The sequence below is a fragment of the Carettochelys insculpta genome, chromosome 26 (genome assembly GCF_033958435.1).
Source record: "Carettochelys insculpta isolate YL-2023 chromosome 26, ASM3395843v1, whole genome shotgun sequence".
NCBI classification, from domain to species: Eukaryota; Metazoa; Chordata; order Testudines; family Carettochelyidae; genus Carettochelys; species Carettochelys insculpta.
In genome coordinates this window covers 6,261,230-6,288,127 of record NC_134162.1, presented here as the reverse complement: position 1 = coordinate 6,288,127, position 26,898 = coordinate 6,261,230, and the positions used below count along the sequence as shown (strand labels likewise).

The window sequence follows — 26,898 nt, the reverse complement described above, 5'->3', positions numbered from 1 at the left end:
CAGACTTTGCCCATCTCAGCAACCTGAGGTCCTCTCTCCAGTTTCAGTGTAATGGAGCAGATCATGGCTTCTCTCCTCGCAGTGTACACCTGCAGCTGCCAGTCCCAGCATGCCATACACCTAGCTGCCCGGCCTGATGTGGAGCATTGCATTGTGGGAATTGTGATCTCTTGGGTTAGGTCAACATGTCAAAGACCGCAGGTAGCACTGCAGACCTACCCAGCTCGCGTTTTTGAGCCCCGCCCTTCGAAATAGATGTGGGCAAAATGTTTTGCTCTGGCAGTTGATTCCCCCACAAATGCCGTTTCAGGATAGCTGAAGCTATTTGCGAGTTCGGGCGGGATTCAGCAGTTGGGTTTGGCTGAACAAAAATAAAACGAAACGCAAAGTGAAAAAGTCAAAATGGCAGTGGGGCTAGGAAGCCTTTAGTTTTGAAACAATGTTGCATTTAGAAATGTAGCTGGGCTTCCTTGTTGTTGTTTAAGTAAAAAAGGGTAATAAACTTAATGAAACAAACAAAACTTTGTTTGGGGTCAAAAGAAACATTTTGTTTGACCCCAAACAATTTGTTTTTGTATTTACATTTCATTCTAGTGAACGAACTGAAAAGTGTCAGGATTCAACCCAAAATGAATGGGTTTTTTTCTGCTTTTGTTTACCCATTTATTTTTGGCCACCAACCTGGAAACTCAGTTATTCTCTCATCCCCCACTGTGGGCCTGCCCCAGCCTGTGGGCAAGTGGTGGTGTCCAACATGCCAAGGATTTAACACGCAGTGGTGTGTGAGACGCAGGCTCTTGGTGGGTGGGTAGCCACCGGTGGAAGGCCAACAGAGTGATCCCATAGGTACCTGAGATGCCACGTACCCCCATGACGAAGAGACTGTCCCAGCCCAGAGAAGAAAGGAGTTTGCCACAAAAGGAAGTGCTACGACTAGAATCCAAGTCTCCAACTCTCTAGCCAGTGATATAACTTGAGCTGATAGTCACAGGTAGCCAGGTCAAGCCCCAAGAGCCTTTCTTACTTTTGTCCATGGTGCTGGTTGGCTGGACTGCCCATGAGCTCAAATGTCTGTGGAGCTGGGGCTGAGAGTCTGTCTGGCGAGGGCTTTTTCTGAAGCTGCCGTGCCGTCCGCAGTCGGGGAGAGGCAGCTGTCTGTTTGGGGCGACCGATTTAAGACTTTGCAGGAAGGAAGGGAACACGATGTCACTGGCCTGTCTCCCTCAGACAGCATCCTGGGCAGCTTCTGCAGGGGGTGAGGATTCCCTCTGTGTTCTCCCTGATAAGGGGTTCCAAAGAGACCCAATCTCTTTCCCCTTTGGTTTACTGAAGGGGGTTTGTGCATCAGTGATGGCCAGCACCTTCTGCTCTTACCAATGTGGAGTTTCTCTAGCCAGGCACAGCTTTGAACCCTGTCCAGATGTTAACTGGAAGCCTGGGGCATCTGTTCATTCTCTGCTTGGTAAATGTTAATGGTCTTCTCTACATCTGTTGCCTCCGGCTTCTGGTTTGGACTCTGGGGGCCGTTCGAGCCACATGCACTTCTCTACCAAGCGCCAGAATCAAACTCCAGAAGATCAATCCTAACCAGGTCGATATTCTGCGTAATGTAGACATTCCCTTATTCTCATTTCAAGCAGGGCTAAGCTCCGGCAGTGCAAACAGCATCTCTGCTAGCCTGCACAGAGGGTTTGCACCAGTTCATCTAGTCTCTTCTGGCTGGCATCCCAGGAATCTTCTGCATAGACATGACCTAATCTCCTTTCATGCCCACTCTTTCTTTTAAAGATTTTCCAGAATTGTTTAGTTCCTCCTTGGATGCTTTCATTTGGCAGAGCGCAGCTAGTTGCGTCTTAGCCGCTGGCAAAGCTCTGTGGTGTTTTAGTTGTGGTTGGTTTCACTTTTGTGCAGTGCCCAGATACATTTTGATGGGTTCAATAGACATTAATTAAAACAGTCCCTGCTTATGGGGTATAAACAAAAATACTCTACCTCCATTTGAAGGCAGATGAGAAATCAAGGATGGCAGTGTCTAAGATGGTGGCATGATTCTGCACTCTCTCTCTCTGTTGCACATCAAATGTACTTCTGCTAAAATCCCTGGAGTCTCCTCAGGGCATCAGAATCAGTCCCTTTTGCTCCGTATGTGCTGCGGGGATTTAAGCGTACAGTTTCACATGATCCGCATTTATATGCAGCATTATTAGGAGCATGCAATAGAAACAGGCAGACACAAGTTGCTCACAAAACATAATACTCTGTTAAAAGGCTGTAAACCGAAGACCTCAAGGGGGCTGGTTATGGTTAAAGATTATGGGCCTCATTTTCCAATGCTGTGAATCTTGTGTCATTAGTTACATCTTTGCAGAGCGGGTGTGAAATGCTACCAGTTCAGAATACCAGCACTTTACCCCATCTGGCACTTGCTTTGCAGTGGGATAAATGACAGGAAGGTGCAAAGAAAAATTGAGTCCCACCTATTAAAAAATAATATCCAGCAAGTCAATTTCCTGACATCTTTTATTTAAAAATAAACAAAAACATCTGCGGAGGTTTAAAACTGATAGAATTTTGAAAATCTCATGTACTTTGCACCTTTCTTGTGGATTACATCAAGCATTTTCTTCAGCTCCGATGATGAAAACTGAGTAATTGGTTTAATTTGTGTTCATGACTGCTGGTCAATGCGCCAGAGCAGATTCTATTTTCTCTTACATGTGTGTAAATCAAAAGTCAGTGGAATTGTCAGGGTAAGAGAGAAGGATTGTGAGCAAACCATAGTACAAAGCTGCAGCATGTGGGTTGCAAACTTAGCGGAGGAGAATTTGTATTTGTTTTGCTTATTGTTTTGTTTAAAAGCAGCATCTTTTCCATGGCAAAACATATTGTGACATGCTGGAGAATTTTCTCCTGGTCTTTGTTCTCGTCAAAGCTAATTTTTACAAAACTTTGTAGACAAATTTGAGTTGATGGGGCCTCTTTAATATTGCAAGTCTGGTTTCCTTTCAAAGAAACTTTGATTTTGAACTGAAATCTCACCGTAGTCCGCTCAGAGAATGGAAGTGTAACTTCTGGTCGGGTCTCAGAGTGGTAGCTGTGTTACTCTGTATCTTCACAAAACAGCAAAGCAATGCTGTAGCACCTTAAAAACTAATAATATTAATTATTAGGTGATGGGCTTTTGTGGGACTAACCCACTTCTTCAGATCTGGTGGGGTGTTAGCTTCTTGAAACCTTCCCTTCTGACATGGACTTAGACCCTGAAAACAGGTTTGAAATGTAATGTCAAATGACACAAGGAAACACTTGCAGTTGTTAAAAGGTCTCATGTCAGTTGAAGTTAACACCCACCCCGATCCTCCCTCAACATCCACACTGCCTCAAAGTTTCATTGGGATACAACCATCTTTTTTTACTTTTCATCCTAAACTGTTGTGCAGTGTTGTGTTGCGCTGTTAAACAGGTGTCATGTTCCCCCTCAGAGGTGGCTGCATTGCAGTAGTGGATTACTAATCCATATATGCCAATTACTGTGGCCCTTTTTGGCCTTAAAAGCTGTGATTTTTTTTCTTTTAATATATAAGCTAGATGTTTGTTGTTTATTATTGAAAGAACATATTTCTTAAAGAAAGACTTGCGGTCCCATGGGGGGCAGTGGGGGATGAGGGGGTGTCAAGTGGACATGCTGGACCAGGGAAAGCAGGAAAATGGCCCAAGATTCCCATCTTTTCCTTGCTCCAATACTTCCAAAGCTCAGTTCAGCGGGCAGCAGAGATGTAGCCAGCAATAACAAAAGAGGGTGGTGGGGAGTCACCAGCTTCCTGGAACAGAGGGAAAAGCTGAAGCCCGTGCTGGTGTCTGAGTTGTTTTCCCACGTAAGGCTGTTTTTGTTTGCTGGTGAGCTGTTCTGATTGCAGCCTGCTTCAGTGGCTCTGTGATGACCCCGAAGTGAGACAGCAGTTTTGGGGGGGAGGTGCAGAGGAGGCTTCCTTCCCCCAGTGATTCAGCCGGCATTTGCCAAAACCCTGTGTGGTTCCGTGAGTCATGTTTACACACCCCAGGCTTGGGGAACCACATCACTCCACCACCCAGGGCTGATATCTCCGCAGTGCGTCCCATCCCACACTGTCTCCCAAGCAATGTGCTGCAAGCAATTTACCGTCTCCAGAGAGCTGGTGTGCTCCTGACACCGGCCGGGATGACCCCTCAGCTATAGTTAGGCTCGGGGTGTTTTAGGAGCCTCAGTCTCGATTTCAAAGACCATTAGAAAATCTGTGCAACTTGGGTTCCTAAATCACTTGGGCGCCTTTGAGAACGCTGCTGTGTGCACTGATGGAGTATGTCACTAAGGGGCACATTAACAGTGCTAGTCCCCTGGTGTAGCAACTTGAACTTCTCCACTAGGGTCTGGGCCCAGATCCTCAAAGGTTTTTAGGCTCCTAACCTCCGGGGATGGGCCCAGGTTCTTCTCTGGTGTAAGTGGATATGACTCCATTCAGCTGAGGAGTGTCTTCTTGCATGCTGTAATCTGCGTGGCTCACCAGCAAACAAAAAGAGCCTTATGTGCTAAAACAACAACTTCATCAACAACTTAGGTAAGAGCAGCCTTACAAAGATCGCAGAGGATACCAAGTCAGGAGGGGTTACAACTGCTTGGGAGGATAGGGCCAGAATTCAAGATGATCCGGACAGACTGGAGAAGTGGTTAAGGGACATAGGACAAAGTTTAATAAGGACAAAAGAAAGCGGTGCCTTTAGGAAGGAGCAGTCGGTTTCACACCTACAGAATGGAAAGCGCCTGCCTCGGAAGGAGTACTGCGGAAAGGGGCCTGGAGTCATAGTGCACCACAAGCTAAATGTGAGTCAACAGCATGTTGCAAAAAAAAGCCAGCATGATTCTGGGATGCATTAACAGGACTGTTGTGAGCAAGACACAGGAAGTCACTTTTCCGCTCTACTCAGGGCTCATTAGGTCTCAGAAGGAGTCATGTGTCCGGTTCTGGGCACCACATTTCAAGAAAGACACGGAGAAGTTGGAGAGGATCCAGAGAAGAGCAACAAGAATGATGAACAGTCTAGAGGACGTGAGCTCTGAGGGAAGGCTGACAGAACTGGGCTTGCTTAGTTTAGAAAAGAGAAGGCTGAGAGAGGACTTGATAGCAGTTTACAAGTACCTAAAAGGGTGTTACAAGGAGGAGTGAAATTGTTCCCCTTGGCCTTTGATGATAGCACAAGGAGCAATGAACTTCTTGCAGCAAGGGAAGTTTCGGCTGGATATTATGAAAAACTGTCAGGATGGCTAAACGCTAGAATCAGTTGCCTAGGGAGGTTGTGAAATCTCCATCACTGGAGATATTTAGGAGCAGGCTAGACAAACGTCTGTCAGAGATGATCTAGATGGTGCCTGGTCCTGTGTGAGGGCAGGGGAGTGGAGTCGGTGACCTCTCGAGGTCCCTTCCAGTTTTAGGTTTCTATGATTTTGTGCACCGGGGCAGCTGTCCCAGTAGCCGAGTCTTGCCTTGCTTCATGTAAACAGAGCACCAAGGGTCAGCGTGAACTTCGCTGCATTGCTGTGGTAGTCTGGTCTTGTCTGAGGTGCCTAAGGAGTCGGGTGCCGTGACGGCATTTTGAAAAGTGCTGTAGGAAGCTAGGAGCACAAGTTCCATTCGCATTTTCCCCAGGCTACAGGGACGTGCTGGCAATGGCACAGAGCTACCAGCCAGAAGCTGCTCTAGCCCCACTGTGCTACTGATGGTGGCCCTGAGGACCTGGGGGGTGAGGCTAAACAGCCTGGGAGCAGCAGGCAGGGCTGAGGAGTGCACAGACCAGCAGGCAGGGCCGAGAGGCATGAGAGGGAGGGGGGCGGATGTGTGGCTACCAGAGAGGGGTGTCTGCTGGCCCACAAGGAGGATTTGAAGACTGGCACTTGGCCCTAGGTTAAATTGAGTTTGAGACCCCTGCACTAGAGAGAGAGACGTGTCCCCTGCTTCCGCCTTATTATGGCAGCGTGTTCTCTCTGCTCCTGGGATGCTGCACTTCTCTACAGTCGCGTTATTCCTTCGCTGAGCAAAAAGGTCTTTTATGGGCCTAGAACTCATTAGCTCCTGTTTCCCCACTCTGAAAACCAAGGCAAACCCGCCCGACCCCTGTGGCAGTCATCCCCTGACGCAAGCTGTTAGTTCACCCCCAGGTCCTGCATAGCTGCAGCTGTCACTAAGGGACATAAAAGCACTCAGATATAGACCTGCTTTCCTGCAGAGGGGAGTTCCAGGGGTTGGCTGCATTCCATGTAATTATCCCAGCTAGATAGATGGGTGAAGAAATACAGTAAAAGCTTTATTATTCCAGGGATGCTGGATAATAAAATATGCCAGTTATTGGAGCTGGGGCTGGCAGCAGCCCCAATCTGCACCCCTGCCTGGGCAGCAGGCAGCTGGCCCTGCTCTGTGTCACTTCCTCCCACGAGGCAGCGGGCTGCTGGCCTTGCTCTGTCCCCTCTCCCTCCCGCCTGCCTGGCCAGGCAGTGGGCAGCTAGCCCCACGGCAGTCACAGCAGCCAGCCCGAGGCAGTCAGCTGGCCACAGCTGAGAATGCCAGTTAACTGAACGTGCTGGTTATCTGAGTGCTGGATAACCAGGCTTTTACCGTGCATCCTTAGCATTACATTTGTTAACTCTACTGACCATTAGTTTCAAAGAATGGTCCCTTTGTTCTCTTTTTAGGAGGCAGCATAAAAATAGCAGCAGTAGGACATGCACAGAATAATAATCCCAAATCCCCAGCGCAGCAAACGAGGGTAGGCGTTTCAGTCAATTACCCTTCGTGTGGTTCCTGCAAAGGGAGAATTTGCTCGTCTCTAATGAAATTCTTTGGCAGGTTAGCTCATTACGTTTCCTGAGCCCAAAAGGCTCATTCATCCAAGCAGGGAAACTTTATTGGGCTTCATTAATAACTTAATGAATTTCAAAGCCTTGTTCCATTGGTTAGTACAAGAAGGAAGGTTTGGTTTCACAGGGACGTTGTGCAAGATTAAAATGGTGCTTTTAAAATAATGCCTCTAATGTTACCAGCAAGGCCTCAGTCTGATCACCTGAAGTAATTAACATTTAAAAATGGCCTCTTGCCGTGGACGTGGTCTATCCGTGGGTATGTTTTGCAAAGTGTCATTGAGCTTGGACAGTGCAAATAGAATCAATTCAAGGGGCCAATCCACTGTCCATGCCTGTCTTTCCTCTGCCAGTGAACTATGTGTGAAGCAAAGTGCTGTTTCAATGAAAAGAAGGATGGCAGAATCTGGTCCTAATTTCAGCGGCAAATGGGTGATGAGTCATTTTGGAAATCTGTCCACCAGTGCCACAGTGGGAACCTGAGGGCTTTTGAGGGTGAATGCTGGGTAACATATTCACAGATGTCTACCTGATTTAGAAACCTAAATGCCAGTGATTTAAATGGGAGTTAGCATACAATCATAGACTCCTAGGGCTGGAAGGGACCTCAGGAGGTCATTGTCTTCGGTTCACCTCCTCTGGGGCACCTGGCACTGGCCACTGGCAGCAGACAGGATACTGGGCTGGATGGACCTTTGGTCTGACCCAGTATGGCCGTTCTTAAGTTCTTATCTAGTCCAGTCCCCTGCCCAAAGCAGGATCAACCCCCACTAAATCATCCCAGCCAGGACTTTGTCAAACTAGGACTTAAAACCTCTAGGGATGGAGATTCCACCACCTCTGTAGGTAACGCATTCCAGGGCTTCACCCCTCTCCTGGTGAAACAGTAACTTGAGAGCATTGCTTCTTGTTCTGCCATCTGTCACTTCTGCGAACAGCCTCTCTCCATCCTCTTTAGAGCCCCCTTCAGCCCCCAAGTTAAAGGCTTCTATCAAATCACCCCTCAGTCTTCTTTTCTGTAGACTAAATAAGCCCAAATCCCTCAGCCTCTTCTCACAGATCATGTGCTCCAGCCCCTAATAATTTTAGTTGCCCTCCACTAGACCCTTTCCAACGCATTCATCTCCTCTCTATACTGGGAGGTCCAGAACTGGATGCAGTACTCCAGATGCGGCCTCACCAGTGCCGAATAGAGGGGAATAATCACTTCTCTAGATCTGCTGGAAATGCTCCTATGTTAACTATCTTTGAGGAGCTGGGTCAAAGTCACATCTGAAAATGGGGCTTGGACATCTTTGAGAATTGTTGTCTGCTGAGCACTTGAAAATCTGGTCCTCTGATTCTAGTTAGATTGACTTCTGGTCTGCCCCTCCTCCTTTCCGCTCCCTGCCCCTGCCTAGTGCCATGTTGTGTGGGTTACAGATGCTGCCCTGTCTTCGATAAATCATCCCAGAACTCTTCCTCAACCAGTTCTGAAGCAGTGGCTACTGCAGTGCTATTGCTATAGGGAATTTGCAGCGTTACTCTGAAAATAGATTCATTGTTGAAGCCAACTGGCCACGCTCAACCAGAGGAATAGTCCCACGTTGTTAATGGCTACCATTTTAGACACCGAGGCTCTCAGGGGTTGAGTGGAAAACTGAGAACCTGGGCCCTTGGGTTCCTTTTCCTGCTCTGCCATTGACACAGTCGGAGGCCTGGGGTTTGTTACTTATTCTTAGTCCCTCGTTTGACCCAGGTGTCTAACGGGGGTGATCACACCAGTGCACATCTCAGGGTGTGTGGAAGGCTAACAGATGCTAGTCAAGTGGTTTGAAATAAAATAAGAATGTCCAGACTGGGTCAGACCAAAAGTCCATCTAGCCCAGTCTCCTGACAGTGCCCAGGTGCCCTGGAGAGAATGAACAGAACAGGGAATCATCCAGTGATCCCTCCCCTGTTGCCCATTCCCAGCTTTCTGGCATACAGAGGCCAGGGCCACCAGCCCTGCCCAGCCTGGCTAATGAATGTGTCTGGTCGGTTTTTGAACCTTCACAACATCTGGGAAAGAAAGGCCCAATACCAGTGCAGAGCTTTAGGCAGGCTGTGCTCAACTGGGACACAGCAAAGTAGCTTGATGACCCACATTTGACCTGCCTTAACATTTCTACAACTGTATTTTAATTTAGGCCGTACCAATTGTCCCCCGGAACCCTAAACATCTCTTAAAAAAGAAAATCCACCACACTGTTGCTGAGACATTAAAGACAGCCAGTGGCAACAACCGCTCCGTGTTTGTGTGGGACCTACTTTAACGTGTTAAACTCTCCCGCTCCCTTTGCCGATTGCTCCACAGCAGGTCCCAGTGTTGTCAATGTGTGCAGAGTAGGTGTGTAAACAGGCGGGTGTGTCTCTCTTACTTTCGTGGGAAACCCTCAGGCCAAGAATCAGTGCTTTCCCGGTGGAAAAAGCCAAACTCCATGTTTGCATCCAGAGGACAGTTAGAACGAATACAGGGAGAAAAGGCCCTGCAAGTGAGCACGTGTGTGTGACAGAGAGAGAGAGAGACAGTGTCACTCGTAATGACTATGAGACTGTGTCACTATTAACCACTGTGGCTGTTCTACCGGGGTGTCAGAAGGTTTGGGCTCTGCTCCCTAAGCACAGGCATGTATCCTCTTCACAAGCAGAAAGCCCCACCCTGGGTTTTGTTGCTCTGCCATTACGTTCAGACCACACCTGAGCAGCGTTACGAAGCTTTCACAGTGGGATGAGTAGGCACATGAAGGCGAGATGCTCCCAACAGGGGTGGGAGCAGCAGAGGGCATTCAGCTCTGCCTGGAAGCCTGGCCTGTTTCGGTACATCTGTGGGACAGCTGTGGAGACTAGCCTGGGAGTCAGACTCATTCTAGCATGTGAGTGAGAGCAATTTAGATATTTCAGTGCGGGTGCTGCTCAGGTGGGTCTGAACACAGGCCACTAGCCTGAGTCTGCAGTGCCCTAGCACAAGGCAGTCTGCCTGGGCTGGGAAGCCCAGTCCCAGCTGCTGTGTGGACAGACCGTTGATAGTGTCTCAGGGCTGGGGGTTGCTTTTGCCTGTCTGATCCATGGTGCTGCTTTGCATGTCAGAATGCGGGCTGGGCGTGAAGTCTCCACAGCATCGTGGGTTTGCACCTCCCTGTAGATCAGGTGTCCTTCAAACGTCTTGATTACTCCCTTCTGTCTCCCCTCCTCCCCCCGCAGAGACCTGCGCCGTGAACAATGGGGGCTGTGACAGCAAGTGCCACGATGCGGCCACGGGCGTGCACTGCAGCTGCCCAATGGGCTTCATGCTGCAGCCGGACCGGAAAACGTGCAAAGGTAAAGGGCCAGTGAGGGAGGGTCGGACCCAGATGCACAGGACTGTGTTTACAGGGCGGGGTGCAGGGCTGCCTCTGCATAGCCAGCGCCTCGTCCCCCTGGAGGCGGATGAAAGGAAGGTCGAGGGTTCTGGGACATGGGGACGGTCATGACACTGGCCCGGCCGAATGTGGCAGCACCAGACCGCATGGTACCCAACTCCCGCCTGACTGGGATGGGTATAAACTGGACCCCCTTCAAGGTGCCCATGGCAAGAGTGTATCTGAAATGGGAGATGAGGTGGGGTGCACCATCATTTGCCTGCTGAGGTGGTGTTGGGGGCGTGACCTGGAGAACTGGCCAGGTGCCCTCCCTAAGCTGAGGTGGGAGCTCCTGCCTGGAGGGAGGGAGGGACAGTCTGGCTTGAGACAGAGCTATGCTGAGGTCCTGTGGCAATGGGTGTTACATGTTAGATCCTATATGGGAAATCCATATCTGGAGGTGCCGTGGTGATGGGCACAGGGGAGGTGCGTGGTTGGACAGGCTGGGGCTTAAGTGTCTCAGGAGATGTCAGAGAGTTAGGGGAAGGTTTACAAAGAGATTTAGGTGGTGAATGAAGCAGATGGGCGCTGAGTGGGATTTACAGAAGTGCCTAAGTGAGTTAGACACCTAAGTTCCATCCACTTTCCTGGGCGTTAAGCAGCTAACCTGGTTAGGAGCCTTGTGAACAACAGCACCTACCTATGTCATCCAGTGCCTAAACATATGGTCCTTAGCAACATGAGGGGCTCTCCTGTCCCCAACCCCCACCACCCCGGCCCACTGCAAACCAGTGCAGTTAGGTCTGAGGGTGCAGCCTGGCCCCCAGCCAGAACAGAGACCTCTGCCCACACTGCACATCCCACAGCGGGGAAGATGAAATGCTCATTGGGAAACCTGTTCACCTACAAAGGGAGAGAATGGTGTCCCAGACAGACTGTCCCTGGTCCCCAAGCTTATCTGGAAGGTGCATCCCACCTGGGATCATGGGCTGAGGTGTGCCACATGCAGTGGCTGGCAAGGTGGCGCCATGCCTGGGATGGCTGGTCTGGAATGCACTGGTATTCTGAGCGATCCTGCCTCTGGCCTTGTGCAGGCCCTGACAGCTCGCTGCAGCAAGGACTTCAGCCACAAATATCCACCAGCTCAGGGGCTGCCGGCTTGTTGCTGCCCTGTCTCTGGAACACCTTCTGGAACTGTGGCTGTCGGTGTTAATTCAGAGAGGGAGGAAAACCCCACTTCCCAGCCCCACCAGCTCCACCTGTCCTTTGGAGGTAGCCGCAGCCCTGTCCTTCCGGTTCCTTTGGAGGCAGCCATTAGAGCTGGGTTGCAAAAACCGGTGAGGAGGGGAGGGCAGCCCTCATCCCCATAAAATCCAGGGGTAGAGAGAAGGTTCAGTCTGGTGACAGCCATGGAACCTGGCACCAAGAAGACTGCAGTGATCTAGTGATTAGAGCAGGACCTAGAGTGCCTGGACCCCAGTGACTCACTGCAGGACCACCCACACCTCAACTTCTGAACCAGGGTTGAAACATCCTGGCCGTGGGCTGTGGGGAGAGCAGTTCTTGTGAGGAAACCAGAGGCCTGGGAGGTGGCAAATCTGGATTCTGCTCCTTACTCTGCTGCAGACGTTCCTGGGCAAGTCACACACTGTCTCCCCGTTGGATGGTTTGTGCTTTAAGCAGAATAACGCGGCCCCGTGTCGCGGTGTGGAGAGGCTAACATCGCTCCTTGTCGTGGTTGAGTCATCATTTGTGGGTATCAAGGAAACTGACCCTGGTCCCCTTATCCCAGCATCAGGGTGGCTGTAATGTTTATGCCGAGCTTTGAGGTTCATGGGATACCAGATCTAGAGATATGCTTGCTGTTTGTGTGATACTGCTGAGTGAATAACCCATGCGGACCTTTAATAGAGCTGAGGCGACCTGGGGTTGCCTGGATAATGACCAACTGGATGAGGGCTGAAGCACTGACAGTGTCGTTTCCTGACACAGTTTTCAGCTGTGAAATTTACACCTGCAGAATGAATTGTAGGAGCAAATACAAGCCCATGTGCTTCCTGAACCTGGATTGCAACAGAAATGCTGGCTGAAGGACCCTTGCTCTGTTGTGTGTTAGTTTATCAGCAGATTCACTGCATTATTTTAAAGGCAAGAAGGGAGATTTGGATGAGTTTGGTTTCACACCACATGCATGTGAAGCTGCGTGGGAAGGAAAAGACAGAGCCAGTCACACACACCCTCCCAAGGCTGGGGTTCCAGCTACAACCCCACTGTGCGCCATCGCTTGGATGGTAGACCCTTGACTTGGCCAGCACCCAGGAGAGCAGGTGAAGCTCCAGAAAAGGAAGGCATCTGCATTCTGTCCGTTAGCAGCTCGTGGTCCTTAACCATATTTGAAAGGAAAGCACCATCCTGCTGAAAGCCATCTACCTGCCTGACGGATTCCAGATCCTCTGGGCTTCATTATGACTGTTCCGAGCACACCGCCTCTACGGTTCCGCCGTTCCAGGAAAGCTTAATGACCCAGAGCCATATCCCCTGCGTCTGGGGTTTTATGACAGCGGCGAGCTGTTTTACGGCAAGATCACTCCCAACAATTAAAGAAAAGCCCAAGAGCTGCAGCGGTCGCCCCAGAGCCGGCGTGGGGGAGGGATGCAGTGGAAGCTTTGAGCAAGCTCTGCCTGAGCTCTTACCTGGCATTTGTCAGCTCAGAGTCCTGTTTTACAGGCCGTTTCCTAGCAATAAATTTTCTGTACAAAACCCATCCCAAACTTTTAGCAAGTTACAGGAACACTTTAGATATGGGGGTTAGGGAGTTGATTGCCAAAAAGTCAGGCCTCTGTAGAAACCTGTGTTTGTTTTGTCTGACTCCTGTTCTTGGAGGGTGATATTCACTTCTTGCTTTGAGCCATTGTGTCTAACATACATGTTCCCCAGAGAGTCTGAGCACCAGGAGCCCTCAGGCTGACTTGCAAATGGCAACTGCAGAATCTTTGTCATAACTCCTGTTCTCCACCCAGGACAGCCAAGCATTTTGCCGCTGTTAATTCATTTTCCTCCTGCCCCCCCTGAGCTGGGTGCATCATATAACCCTCACTGGACAGGTGGGGAAACTGAGGCAGCATTTCACCCAAAGACAGAGCTGGGAATAGGTGTGTTGAAGAGATGACACTTACCGGTTACTGTTAAGCCCGCAGCGCGCCTGGAGCCTGCTCCAACCAGGCTGGAGTGCCTCCGCCCATGGTGTTCCCTCCCAGGACACCAGGCTGCAACATCCTGGCCTGCAGTGCTGTGGCGGGGGGGGCAGGTGCTTTACAGGGCCAGAGCAGCCTCTGTCCATGGCGGGGGGCCGTTTCCCCCACAGCTGTTTGCTGAGCTAACCCAGCGTTTGCTAAACTTAAAACATTCGCCTGTCCCTTTTGGGACTTGGGCCTTAGCGATGTAACCCTCTCCCAGTACTGGTCCAGTGCTTCTCTGCTGATCTTTAGTCATTTATTTTCTGCCGCATGGCCCTTGAAATCTTGTCAAGTAACGCCCGTGGGACGCGTTGCCCGCCTTGGGAACCAATGGGTTAACCCATTAAATGTCGCGTTCAGCAGCTTAACCAACTAAGCGGGATTTAACATCCCGAGCTGGGAGTAGAGCCCAGGAGTCCTGATTTCCTCCTGGCCTCTGTACTGTGTCATCCTGTCCCAGCACTGGTAGCTGCGCTCATCAGTGTGCTTAATAAGGGCCCCCGTCCTTCCGTTTAAATTGCCATCAAAATGTCCCTCGACTTCAGTGATGCATCAGTCTGTCTAGCCAGCCACTCCCATTACTGTCATATCGGAGTGCCGCCACCCCGCCAGAGCAGGCAGCGCTGTTCCCTCTAGTGTTCTGAGTGGAAACTGAGGCACAGAGAAACACAGCTCACACAGGCCCTCGCAACTTGAACTCGGGTTTCCTGACTGCAGGGCCAATGCCCTAGTACTGCACCATCCTACTTCTTTTCAGGCCGTGGGCTCCTTTGCCTCCAGCCACCACCCCACAGCTCTTTGGTTTCAGCCAGTCTGTGTAATGGGCTGTTTTCCCCACGCCTGCAGATATTGACGAGTGCCGGCTGAACAACGGCGGCTGCGATCACATCTGCCGGAACACGGTGGGCAGCTTCGAGTGCAGTTGCAAGAAAGGCTACAAGCTGCTGATCAACGAACGGAGCTGCCAGGGTAAGAGCTGCGAGGGGCTGCAGCGCAGCTGGGTGCTGCACCCAGGGGTGGGTGGTATGGGAGCTGCTGCCCTGGACCTGTTGGCCGAGAGAGCCAGCGAGGCCCCAGTCCTCTGGGAACGATGCGGTGGGCAATCAGGTTGGGTAGGGAGGAGTTCGCCACAGGAGTATTTCTGATGCCATGCTGAGAACGTTACTGGCGTCACAGAGGACTTTGTCTAAACATCCAAAACGTTCCGTGCCTCCAAAGCAAAGGTGGCCCCTCAGCATTGTTCTCTGGGTTTGCCTGCAGCGGAGGGGAGGGGTTTCGCCATTGTTCTCTGTTGGTGTGTGCTGGCAGGGGAGGAGATTCTCCAGTGTTCTCAGTAGGGGCTTGAGTGTGTGGAAGGGAAGTTCCCCGCAGTGGGGAGAGTTTCTCCCTCGTTCTCGGTGGGGCTGTTGGGGGGCAGGGTTCCCCATTGCGCTCAGTGCGCATGCAGTGTGGTGGGGGGGTCGCCATTGTTCTCGGAGTGGGTGTGCATGGGAGGGTTCCCACTTGGTTTGTCTTGGTGTGGGTGAGCATGGGAGGGCTCCCCAGTGGTCTCGGTGAGTATGCACAAGCAGGGGAGGGAGAGGGTTCTCCATGGTTCCCAGCGTATGTGGCACAGAGGAGATTCTCTATTGTTCACAACCTGCGTGTGCATGGAGGGGGTTCTCTGTTGTTCTCAATGGCAGCTGCCGGAGGCTGGCACTGTTGAAAATCTGGTCCCGGTTGTGGTTTCTGAGTCCTTAAAAATCTGGTCCCATGGATCTCCCTGAGTCTCAAAGTTCAGTCCTGACCTGAGCCTCCTCATGCTGCAGGGGTATTTGGACTGGGGGCTCTGGTCTGGGCCCGTCTCTGGAGTCTGCAAAACAGGGCTGAAATTCCAGGGAGGGCTGGGGGGGCAGGATTACTCAGATCCCCTGTCGGCTGAGTCGAGCCACTCGGGGGCAGGGCTGCAGGAATGGCTGGTGCGGTTCTATGGCTCCTGCTCCATGGGAGGTCAGCCTAGATAACTTTAATGATCCCTTTAGGCCTGTGAATCGACTAACAAGTTGACGGGGCGGGGCAGGGAACACCTTCAAGACCACAGCTTACAAGCATCATCGGGAAGCCTGCAGGCACTGAGTGTTGGCATACCACGGCGTGCCTTGCTGCAGAGCGTGTGTATCTGTGTAACAACAAGGGGTGCGGCTGCACGCACGCCCACAGGCTGAATGCTAAAGATCTGATGACACCGGGGATGTCCTGTCGTGGGGCTGTGCGCAGCCTCATTCCCGCTTTAACATGCACCTTCAGACCTGTCGCTATTTTACAGACCATGAGAGTTGTTCATTGCACAAGCCTTTTGCAGGGGATCCAGGGGACGGAGTGAGAGCTCCATGGCAACGCCACATGCACAGTCACACGGGTGAACACGCATGTACACTCACTAGCCATTTTCTCTTTCCAAGATCTGCTGTCTTCAGCAGCAGGCTGGACTTGTGTGACCCTTACTGGGAATAAAGAGCCTGGCCCACCCCTCCTCTTGCCTGGCAGAGGCCCTTAGCCAAGTGCCGCAGCTGTGGAAACAAACAGGTGGGGTTATGGCATGTGCAGTCTGGGGCTGTGCTGTGCTTTCTAACCATCTGCTGTCACCATGAACCAGAGATGTAAGGTAGGGACTGACTGGGTGGCCATGAAAAGTCCCTAGCACTGCTCCCTCACGGCCGCTTTGAGATTCCTCCCTGCTCATATGACTTGATCTGCCAGCTGGGGAGAGCAGAGAAAGGATGCATCATGTTCGCTGTCAGTTAGAGCAGGGGACCAGGAGCCAGGACTCCTGGGTTCCCGATTCCCACATCTGTCATGGGCTCGCTTGGCTGCTCTCTGCCTCTGTCCACCTACCTATGAAATGGAACCATCTTTATCTCTCTTCCTCAGTGAGAGAATCGTGCCTTGCAATCCCCTTCTGAAAAGCCCCATGGGCATGCAAAGTATTGTCCAACTGAGGCCACCCAATTTCTCTCACTTGTGAATAGGACCAGCCTTGAGCTGACGTGTGCAGGGGGGCGGTATCTGGGCCTCCCTGGCAGTGCCACAGTTCCCAAGCCTTTCCTGAATCAGCACTTGGGCCCTTCATCTCTGGGTTAGCCTCTGAAGCTGTGGCTCGCTGGGGTCTGACACAGAACTGCTGAGTGCACAGGGCCTGGCTTGGGGGATCAGGGGGTCAGTGTGACTTTGGCTGGTACCTCTTTCATCTGCTCCAGGTTGTGTATTCTGAGGAGTGCCAATTACCTAAATGACACCAATGAAATAGAAACAGACCTGGCAGGCTGGGTTCGCCCCTAAAGCCTGGGCCTCCTTCCCTCAGCAGCCCCCCACCCCACCCGCCACAGGGCAGAGAAGGTGACATTGGCACCTTCCTTGGAAAGGCCCTGCCAGGGGAGCGAAGCTTTGGTTTCCCCTTGGGGCAGGAGGCAGGTGAGCAATCAGAACGTTTCCCTGGACCCATAGCATTGGGGAACTTGCAACTGCTTTCATCCCCACCCCTGCCCCGTAAGGGGGACTTTGTCTTGCAAAGCTTCTCTGCCCTAGGGCAGAGACTGGGCTTCATCCATGCACCGTGGTGCTCTGTCACCCTCTAGCAGGGCTGGGCTGCGGGTGGAGGCTGATGAGTGTGTGACGGATTTGGCTAACGGTGACTGACTAGTCTTTTAGCTCCAGCTGTGTCAGAGGCTCCTGCTGAGAGATCCCAGGTTTGCTGCTGATAACCCACTCTGGGCACAGCTTTGCATAGGCCTAGGGAGGCTCAGCCTGGCTGTGGGGCTGGGAAGGGGCCTTGCGATGTATTGGAGAGGGTTCTGCAGAGGGCAACCGAAATGATTAGGGAGCTGGAGCTCATGACCTATGAGGAATGGCTGAGGGATTTGGGCTTATTTAGTTTTCAGAAGAGAAGACTGAGGGGTGATTTGACAGGAGCCGTCCACTTCCTGAAGCGGGGCTGTACGGATGATGCAGAGAGGCTGTTCTCAGTAATGACAGATGGCAGAACAAGGAACGATGGTCTCACGTTACAGAGAGAGAGGTGTAGATTGGATATTAGGAAAAGCTATTTCCCCAGGAGGGTGGTGAAGCACTGGAATGTGTTACTTAGAGAGATGGTGGAATCTCCATCCCTAGAGGTTTGGAAGTCCCAGCTTGACAAAGCCCTGGCTGGGATGGTTTAGTTGGAGTTGGTCCTGCTTTGGGCAGGGGGCTGGACTCGTTGACCTCCTGGGCTCCCTTCCAGCCCTAGGCTTCTAGGATTCTGTGTGTGTTCTGCGGCACCCCCAGGCTCTGCAGGGTACAGGAGCAGATGCCGGAAGAGATGCTGTTCCCTGCTGGGTGCGTCTCTGCAGAGAGAGCGGCACCCAGGCCTCGTAGGGCAGGGGTGTCAATTTCAGTCTTTCTGGGAGACGAGAGGCAGGTGGGAAAGAAATCCAGGCCTTGAGAAGTCAGCCCAGCCCTGGCGCCCACCCAGTTTTACCTCTTCGGGCCAGGCCTCACACACTCTGCCTTTCCCTGTCTCTTCCAGACATTGATGAGTGCTCCTTCGACAGGACCTGCGACCACATCTGCGTCAACACGCCGGGGAGCTTCCAGTGCCTGTGTCACAAAGGCTACATGCTGTATGGACTCACCCACTGTGGAGGTAGGGCAGAACCACCTGGGGCAGGGAGGATCTCTCATTGTCCCTTCCCTGAATCTCACCCTGCGCCTTTTTTGCCTCCTCCTACACTGTGTTTGGTCCCTTTTTTAGGGAGCAGCCAAATCTGTTGACATAGCCCAGGTTGGTCAAATGGTCAGGAAGTCACCTTAGCCAGCGAGTTGTCTGAGGCACAGAAAACAGGTTCACGGTATTGTTTTGTTTAATAAATGGCAGCTACTTTCCTGTTTGCCAGCTTCCTGGCAGGGGAATGGGAATCATCTCCCCAGGCAAGGGCTGGGAGTCCCAGCACTTGGGCTACCTAAGGCTGGACTGGACCAGGCCCTGCAGTAGAGATTGCATGAAACAGCCTCAGCTTGTTTCCTGGGGTGAGGAGACATGTTCCCTCTAATCTTTTCCATCCGTGTGTGAATTTTTTGCATGCCCGTGTGGAATAAATGTTTATGTGCACCAAGGCAGGTGCTAATGTGCACCAGCAGTAGAAACACACACCTGGCTGTGGGAACTCTGCTAATCAGCTGGGCGGCACTGGACTCTCTCCAGAGTGGCCATGTAAACGTCCAACCTGCCCTGGAGTTTGAGGCTAGCATACACATCGGGGTCAGCAATACCAGCGCAGGGGCCAAGAGTGGCACGCAAGCCGATTTTCATTGGCACGCGAGGCAGGAGCTCAGCTGCACCGCTCCTGCCCCATGCATCGGGGAGCTTGCTCACAGCCAGGCCTCCCGTGAATTACCACAAGACCAGCTAATGCTGTCACCGCCCCCTAAATGGGAAAGCTCTGCATCTGCATTTATGAAGCTGTTGTCAGGAGGACGGTGAGTGAGTTTAATAAGTATCCCCAGCGCTCGGGCTGTAGGAAGAGGTCAAAAGGCCAAATTTTGGCACTCTCTTCGGGAAAGGTTGCTGACCCCTGTCATGGACGTTCAGAAAGGGCTGGATGGGCCATGAAAGGGGCTGCCCCCCATGCGTCTCTCTCTCTAGAGGAAGAGTGGATGGCAGAGAGACCTCTGCGATGCAGATCTGAGATCACAGTTGCAGGGAGCCCTGTGTCACGCTTCTCTCCAGAGCTGCTGCGTGCCCAGTATCCCAGTCTGCTCTGGGACTTTGCTACTTTCCTGACTCTTGCAATGGCTTTACCCTTTGGACAGGAAAACGGGCCCAGCTGCTAATACTGAGTGGCCTCTCTGTGCTGCCAGTTGCTATGTTTGCCTTCCTTGGCGAGCAGCGCTGGGGAGGGGATTCCTCTCTTTGGCTGCGTCTACACGTGCACGCTACTTCGAAGTAGCGGCACCAACTTCGAAATAGCGCCCGTCGCATCCACACGCGTCGGGCGCTATTTCGAAGTTAACTTCGACGTTAGGCGGCGAGACGTCGAAGTCACTAACCTCATGAGGAGATAGGAATAGCGCCCTACTTCGATGTTCAACGTCGAAGTAGGGACCGTGTAGACGATCCGCGTCCCGCAACGTTGAAATTGCTGGGTCCTCCATGGCGGCCATCAGCTGGGGGGTTGAGAGATGCTCTCTCTCCAGCCCCTGCGGGGCTCTATGGTCACCGTGGGCAGCAGCCTTTAGCCCAGGGCTTCTGGCTGCTTCTGCGGCAGCTGGGGATCTATGCTGAAGGCACAGGGTCTGCAACCAGTTCTCAGCTCTGTGTATCTTGTGTTGTTTAGTGCAACTGTGTCTGGGAGGGGCCCTTTAAGGGAGCGGCTGGCTGTTGAGTCCGCCCTGTGACCCTGTCTGCAGCTGTGCCTGGCATCCCTATTTCGATGTGTGCTACTTTGACGTGTAGACGTTCCCTCACTGCGCCTATTTCGATGTTGGGCTGAGCAACGTCGAAGTTGAACATCGACGTTGCCGGCCCTGGAGGACGTGTAGACGTTATTCATCGAAATAGACTATTTCGATGTTGGCTGCACGTGTAGACGTAGCCTTTCTGAATGTCTCTACGCCGAGTGGAAGAAGGGAGCCAGGCAGTTGCGTCTCCAACTTCAGACAGCGACCAGAGCCATTTGTGACTTGTCTGCTCGGGGGGAGAGGGAGAAAATCCCCAGCGTCCTTGGCACAGAGTTGAGGCAGGGGAGGGATTTCCACAAGGTTTGGAGTAGAGTGTCCTGAATCAGATAACTCCCGGAAGGGGTGGGGGCGTGGCGCTGATGGGAACGGCAGGGAAGATGAAAAGCGCGGAGGGGTTTGTTCAGGTGTGTCAGGGCAGCCGTGTGGTTTGCAGCGGTGGTTTTCAGGCCTACTTCTGTGCGTCGAGGTCTCCCGGATTACCGGGATTAAGACACGGGCCCAAGCACACAGAAGCCCTCGCGCACGACATACGCAGCAGGCACCTGTACGGACCAAGCCTCTAAACCCACTGGGTTCCCTGACGGCGTGGGCTAGCCGCGGACGGCACTCCAGGACTCAGGAATCCCTTCTGGTCCTGTGTCAACCCAACCCAGCGGTCAAACATCCGGCCAACATGAGTGCCGGCCACGGGGCGTGGTCTCTGCCGCTGTGTACTGCTACGATGTACGTGCAGTTCCGTTCAGTTCGACTTTGTTAGCGTAGGAGGCTGGACTAATAGAGTCGCACACACGTAGCTAAACGTGCTGTGAAACTGTACCCAAGAGCCCTCCCGTTACACCCCCTGCCCCGTCCGCCCCACATGTAATCCTGGCTGCACTGAGGTCAGTAGGAGTTTTGCTTTTCCCTTCACTCACCGAACACAACTCTGCTCCATCCTCATTGCGAGGGGAGGCTGCCGCTGTTTACACAGCCCCTGCAGTGGTTGCATCAGGCTGATTTCATGCCCACTTGCATCCAGACACAAACACACAAGCGTGTCAACACAGACAGGCAGCCAGCCTCGGCCCTGAGCTCTCGCTCCCGGCATGTGCTAACCAGACCGATGGGGGCAGTTGTTCTGGAGCTCCTGTTCCTCCCGTCAGGGCCAAAAGAGTTCCTGGGGGGAGGAGGCTTATAAAACGTCTCGTAAAGTCATGTCTGCTGGCTGTGGTTTGCAGAGAGAGGGGACAGGAGACTGGGAATAGCTCTTGGTGTGGATCACAGTGGGCAGGTGTCCTGGGCTAAGGGGATGAATTTCTCTGGCCTGTGATTACAGGAGAGTCAGACTTGGTGAGCTAGGCCCCCTCTGGCCTTACGCTTGATGGAGCAGTGACTATGGGGCGGCTGAAATAGATGCCAAACTGGGAGGGAGAATCCATTGGGGATGCAAACTGGGTGTTGCGTGCAAAGCTGCGAACTGGAATCTAGTTCCTGTGTCCTGTCTGTCTGTCTGTCTGTCTGTGTCTGGCTGGTCTCCTGTCCCACCAGAGCTAGTGGTTTCTCCCCCGACAGAGAGCTTTCACACTGGAAACCAAAAGGCGATCCTGGCAAGCGTTTCAGCTTCCCCAGGTGGCGATCTAGACCCAGGGTCTGGTCCCTGTGAGCCAAGTGTGTGTCACCTCCCAGGCAGGGCTATTTTAATACTCTGTGTCTGGGAGCAAAGGTGGAGCGACACAGAAATTCCAGCAGATGGAGAAAGCAGCCTCTGTGGCTGGTTAGTGAGAAAACCCCCAAGAACACAGCCTGGGGGTGGTGACTCAATCCTGAAGCCACCACCCCAGCAAAGGCTGGTGTCGGGGAGGAGCTGCCATAGGTTGGGATAAGAATTAAAAACCCAGGCCCCAGGTGTGTTTGCTCTCAACATACCAATGACCCTTCTGTCAGAACTTGGTGCATCATCCTCAGCGTCCTGGACAAAGTCAGCTGAGAAATTCCTTCCTGCCTCCCTGGGGCGTCCATGAGGAACAGTATTTGTCTTTGCTTCCTGCTAGGCTGTGTGATGTAGGGGAGCGGTCGCTATCTGCCCCAGAAGTGGGTGCATTTCCATGGTGGGTGACAGCAACACTAATAAGGTCGCCCCATTTGGACGATTGAAAGAACATTGAGGAAGCTGACGGCCCTGGAAAGGGAGGATAGAACAGCCCCCCCACCATCCTCACTGGGGCTTGTGATGCTATTGACAAGATGGGAGGTGGGGAGAAAAGCTGGGTTCCACCTTGGCAGTGCCTTCGGCCAAGACAGTAATTCTCTTACTGGCTTGGAAGTTGGGGTGGGAGCAGTACCCATCCTCCCCGTCCCTGGTCTGCCTTTCCCATCAGCCATTCCATCTCCGCGCACACCATTACACCCATTGCCATGGGATCCCAGCATGGGAGCAGGTGGGTGCTTGGATACGAGATATGTACACCATGGACCACTGTGTCTCTCCATACCACTGCCCAAGGGCGACAAGATCGCGGGGGGCATGTGAGGAGCAGGGGCAGAGCCTGGAGTGACAGCTGCATGCAGCTGGGAGCACTGTGCTTTGGGTGTGGGGTTGCAGCACGAGGAGGGTACAGTGTCTGGAGGAGGGCCCAACAAGCCAGGCCTGCAACTCTTCCCTTGCTGCCTGTGCTTTGGGATCCACCTGGGGTGTGCTTGGCAAGCCCAGATGGTGGCACTGCTCCAGGACAAAGCTTGCCCCTCACGGGTCATTTCCATCCCTTTGTCTTCAGAGTTGCTTCGCCACATCCGTGTTTCTGGCTTTGTGTGTTCTGTTTCGGGGGGAGATACAGAGGAGGGGTGACATGGAGGGGCCTGGCGAGAAGCCACCCTTGAAGCTCTGCTGCTAAACATTTCTGCGTACAGCTGGACTGGTGCACACACACCCTGCGCCGGGAGGCTTAGCTGGACCAGGAAGGGAGCTGGCACCATCGGCCTGGGTGGGCCGCCAACGCCACAAGGCAGGGGATGGCACCACTAGGCACCTTTACTCCCCTGACTGTAAAATGTTGCTGCTGATCCTTCCCCACCTCCATCACCTCTCCCACCACCGCTGGCTGATGCCACATCCTTGAGACAGGAAGGAATGCATTCCCTGAATACCAGGCCTGGGGCGCCCCTGGGAAGGTGCATTGGGAAAGCTAGCAGCACTGTGGCAAGGTGCCTGCCCCTCCCCACAGGATTACAGGCCACTTTGAAAAGGGGGCCTGAAGTGATTTGATCAGGATTGCACATTGAGTCAGTGGCAGAGCCAGGACTAGAACCCAGGAGGCCTGGCTGCCAGCCTCCTCCACCTGCTCCTTCTACTGGAACGGTCCAAGGAGTAGGGATAGAACCCAGGTGTGCTGCCTCCTTCCGTTACCTGTCATAGGCAATCTTGCCTACGCATTGCTTTTGTGCCCAGAGCCCTGCAAATCTGCGGATGTGCACTTCGTAGCCGCTGGCACGGATGTGGCTATCTGTGGAAGATTTTTGCAGATGGGGATCCCAATTTTATGTCCGCGCAGGGCTCTGTTTGTGCAGCGTGGCAATCCCAGCTCTCTACATTTCTCTCCTGTTCTCCCTGCAGACATCGATGAATGCAGCATCAACCGAGGCGGCTGCAAGTTCGGCTGTATAAACACCGCTGGGAGCTACGAGTGTACCTGTCCTGCCGGCTGCAGGCTGCACTGGAACAAAAAGGACTGCATAGGTAGGTGAAGAAATCCCCTTGGGGTCGTACTGCCATCTAGTGGGTGGCCACAGGTCAGCTGGCCGAGCTTGAATGAGAGCTGCATTTTGCTGTTCACTCATTGATGGATAGTTGCTCTGCAGGTGGATTTTGCTGTGAATGTGCTTCGTGGTGTGGGAGACAGTGCTGCAGAAAAGGTTCTGCTTACTGATTGGATCTGGCCCCAGGGTGTGTGTTAACCAGGAACCCTGGTGTATATTATCCTGGCCAGGCCAGGTGGAAGCCTAGTCTTGGCCTGGAGCTCGGGAGTGTGTTTATGTGTAAATTCACTGCTAGTTAAGGATACCAGCGTGACAGCCCTGGCGACAGCAGGCCTGCTGATCTCCACGCTTCCCCTTGAGCTGCACTGTCCAGCAGAGTCATGACCCAGCGAGGTTCCCTCTAATTTTTATCTTCCGTGTGTGGAATAAATTTTCATATGTGCACCAAAGTCTGTGGATGTGCACTGCCAATGGCAACACAGGCTGCTGGCTGGGGGCACTCTGTTCATCAGCTGGGCTGCACCTGAATCTCTCTTGGGCAGGTAGGAATAGAACCCAGGTGACCTGCCTCCTCCCCGGCCCCCACTGTAACCTCTAATAGGGAATCTCACCTATGCATTGCTTTGTGCCCAGTGCCCTGCAAATCTGCGGGTGTGCACTTTGTATCCACCGGCACAGGAATGCAGCTTACAGGGAAGACTGTGGCCCGGTCTGCCTTTGGGCATTCGGCTGAGATTGCTAGCAGAGGAGAGCAGATTGTGCTGCCTGAAGGGCTGATTTTCATGCTGTGGCTGCCTGGGTGAGAGCCCCCTTCCTTGCCAAACTCATCTCACCTGGGCTGCTGGACGGGGTGTGGTGGAGGGAATGCTGACATCTCACCGAGAAAAGTGCCCACCAGAAGGCATGGTCCTTCGCCCTCCGAACAGCCCCTGGCGTTTCTGATCTGGGTCAAATTTTGCTTGTTGTTTATGTAGTGCTGCTTCCCCAGGGATCCCAAAGCACTTGGCTGATAGATGCACCTGTGAAAATCTTTTTACTTGCCCCGACTTCCAGTCACCTCAGTGGAGACAGTCACAAAAGTCTGTTTCCAATACTTCAATTCTAGCTGCACGATTGCTGTCGCTGGAATTACATATCGGAAATCGACTTTCGGGTCTCGTGTAGACCTGGCCTCAGAGTCGCTCTCTGTAAGCGGTGGTGGATGAGCCACTGGGCCAGTGAGGCCCATGTCCAGGGGTCTCAGCCAATGCAGGGTCCCAGAAGAATGAGTGTGCCCTGACCTGCTCCACACCCCCACCCGCACTGCTGCTGGGGAGCAGCGGGACCCCAGATGGATGGGGGAAGCCACCAACCCACTCCCTAGCTGGAGCGCCAGGCTGGCTGAGTGGGGCAAACCCCTTTCTGCAGCAGGGAGGACGGGGGAACTTCAGGTCTCCACTTGCTCTGGCACAGGGCCCCACAAAACCCAACCTGTCCTCTCTGTAAGGACCCCAAAGGCAGGCGTGGGTGGGGTCCATCCCCTCACTGGTTTGCCCACCCGTAGAACCTCATTTCTAACCCTCCAATTGTGATCCATTGATTTTTCAGTCCCATGGGGCTCTGTTTACCAGGCATGGTCCTTGTTTGTACTGACTCAGTCTCTCCGTCGCCCTTTGGCAACTTTTCCCATCAATAATTACGAATGAAGTTCCTCTCACTTTTTATGGTTGCCCCAGCAGAACTGCCAGGCCCCTGGGCAAGGTGGTGGGGCCTGCTCCGTGCTCCTGGAAGGGGTGGGGGCAGCCAGCCACCCGTGCCATCTGGACCGTGCTACACCACCCTCAGCCAGCCCTTAGAGCCCCTGGGGACCCTGCGCCCTCTTGAATTGCCACACTCCAGGGACATTGCCCCCTCTGCCCTCATCCCATTGGTAGGGCTGCCCATGGTTAAGGTAAATTAGTGGGCCCAGGTGTTATAACTCCACACCCCATGTGCCCGTAGCAGCGCCTGCTGGCCTGGTCACCCCCTGCTTGTCGTCACGACTCAGCGCTTGTTGTCCTTCAGAGCTGGTGAAATGCCTGACTGGCCCCGTCTCTCACCGGGCCGTGCTCACCTGCAACAAGAACGGCAAGAAGGACAGCTGCTCCCTCACCTGCACCTCGAAGGCCCACTTCCTGCCAGGTACCAACGGGGGGGCCACCGCGTCTCCCCGCAACCGATCCCGGGGCGCTGCTGTGCTCGGATGCCTTCCGTCCCAAAGGGCCTGACAGATGTGGGTCTCATTCCTCTCCTTACGGAGCTGGCTCCTTGTCAGTGGCCTCCATCCACGACACTGCAGTCCCTATTCTCTCCTCTATTAATACCCCCTGCGTCCTCCCCGACCCCTGGCTCTGGATGCTGTCTCTGTTGCCAGGGTTCCCTCTGCCTTTGCAGGCCTGGACTCCCTTCACCGGAGCTGGCCTGACGGGGATACCTTGGAGTGGGGATGGAGGAGGCAGTACTTGGGATCTCAGGCGTTGCACCTGGGTGACCCCCCCGAACGGCTGAGCAGGGCCCTGGCTTTTCCTGAGCTGCCCCTCAGGTTATGCTAGCAATGAGCCGCTCTCCAACCTAGAGCTTCAAAGGCTGGGGTCCGATCAGCACCCACAGTACGTGTGAGCCACTCGGCTGCGGAGTCAGAGCTCGATTTCCGAGGGTGCTGAGCGCCCCCCGGCGACTGCATTGGGCGCTGCAGCAGGGCAGGGCTTTGGAAGCGAGGTCACGAGTGAGCGGCGGGCTCTGGTTTTCCCCTCCTCAGATTCCGACAACAGCTACACGGTGAGCTGTGGGACGCCCGTCCTGCGCCAGGGGGCCCACCAGAGACCTGGCAACAGCAGCCATCACTGTGTCGGTAAGGTCGCTGTCCTGGGCCCATCTGAGCCTCTCCTGTCCCCCGGCTGGCATGGCAGGCGGCTCCTCTGGTGCCCCGATGTTTAGCACCTGCCTTTTCTTTTAGAGACTGTTGCTGCCCCAATCAAACAGAAGGCTTCCTTCAAGATCAAGGACGCCAAGTGCCACTTGCACCCGCACGTGAAGGGGAGGCCCGACGAGTCGGGGAAGCATGGGGCCCCAGGTGAGGCTCTCACACGTCCGTGCTTTGGCGGCCGTGTGGAGGGACGTGGCTGTTGGACCGTGTTGACCCCATGGGGCGGAGCGTCCCAAGGGAGCTGTGGGCAGGATGCTGATGCTCGGT

The 26,898-nt window shown here is 53.3% G+C and overlaps 1 protein-coding gene across 1 annotated transcript in view; it reads left to right on the top strand.

Moving 5' to 3' along the window:
- Window positions 1-26,898, top strand: part of SCUBE3 (signal peptide, CUB domain and EGF like domain containing 3) — a 102,313-nt gene that overhangs the window by 65,083 nt on the left and 10,332 nt on the right. Inside the window, exons 8-14 of the mRNA XM_074977308.1 lie at window positions 10,109-10,225; window positions 14,328-14,450; window positions 18,025-18,141; window positions 23,545-23,667; window positions 25,731-25,847; window positions 26,464-26,556; window positions 26,662-26,778. Coding sequence (XP_074833409.1) covers window positions 10,109-10,225; window positions 14,328-14,450; window positions 18,025-18,141; window positions 23,545-23,667; window positions 25,731-25,847; window positions 26,464-26,556; window positions 26,662-26,778 — 807 coding nt within the window. The remainder of the gene's footprint in view (window positions 1-10,108; window positions 10,226-14,327; window positions 14,451-18,024; window positions 18,142-23,544; window positions 23,668-25,730; window positions 25,848-26,463; window positions 26,557-26,661; window positions 26,779-26,898) is intronic.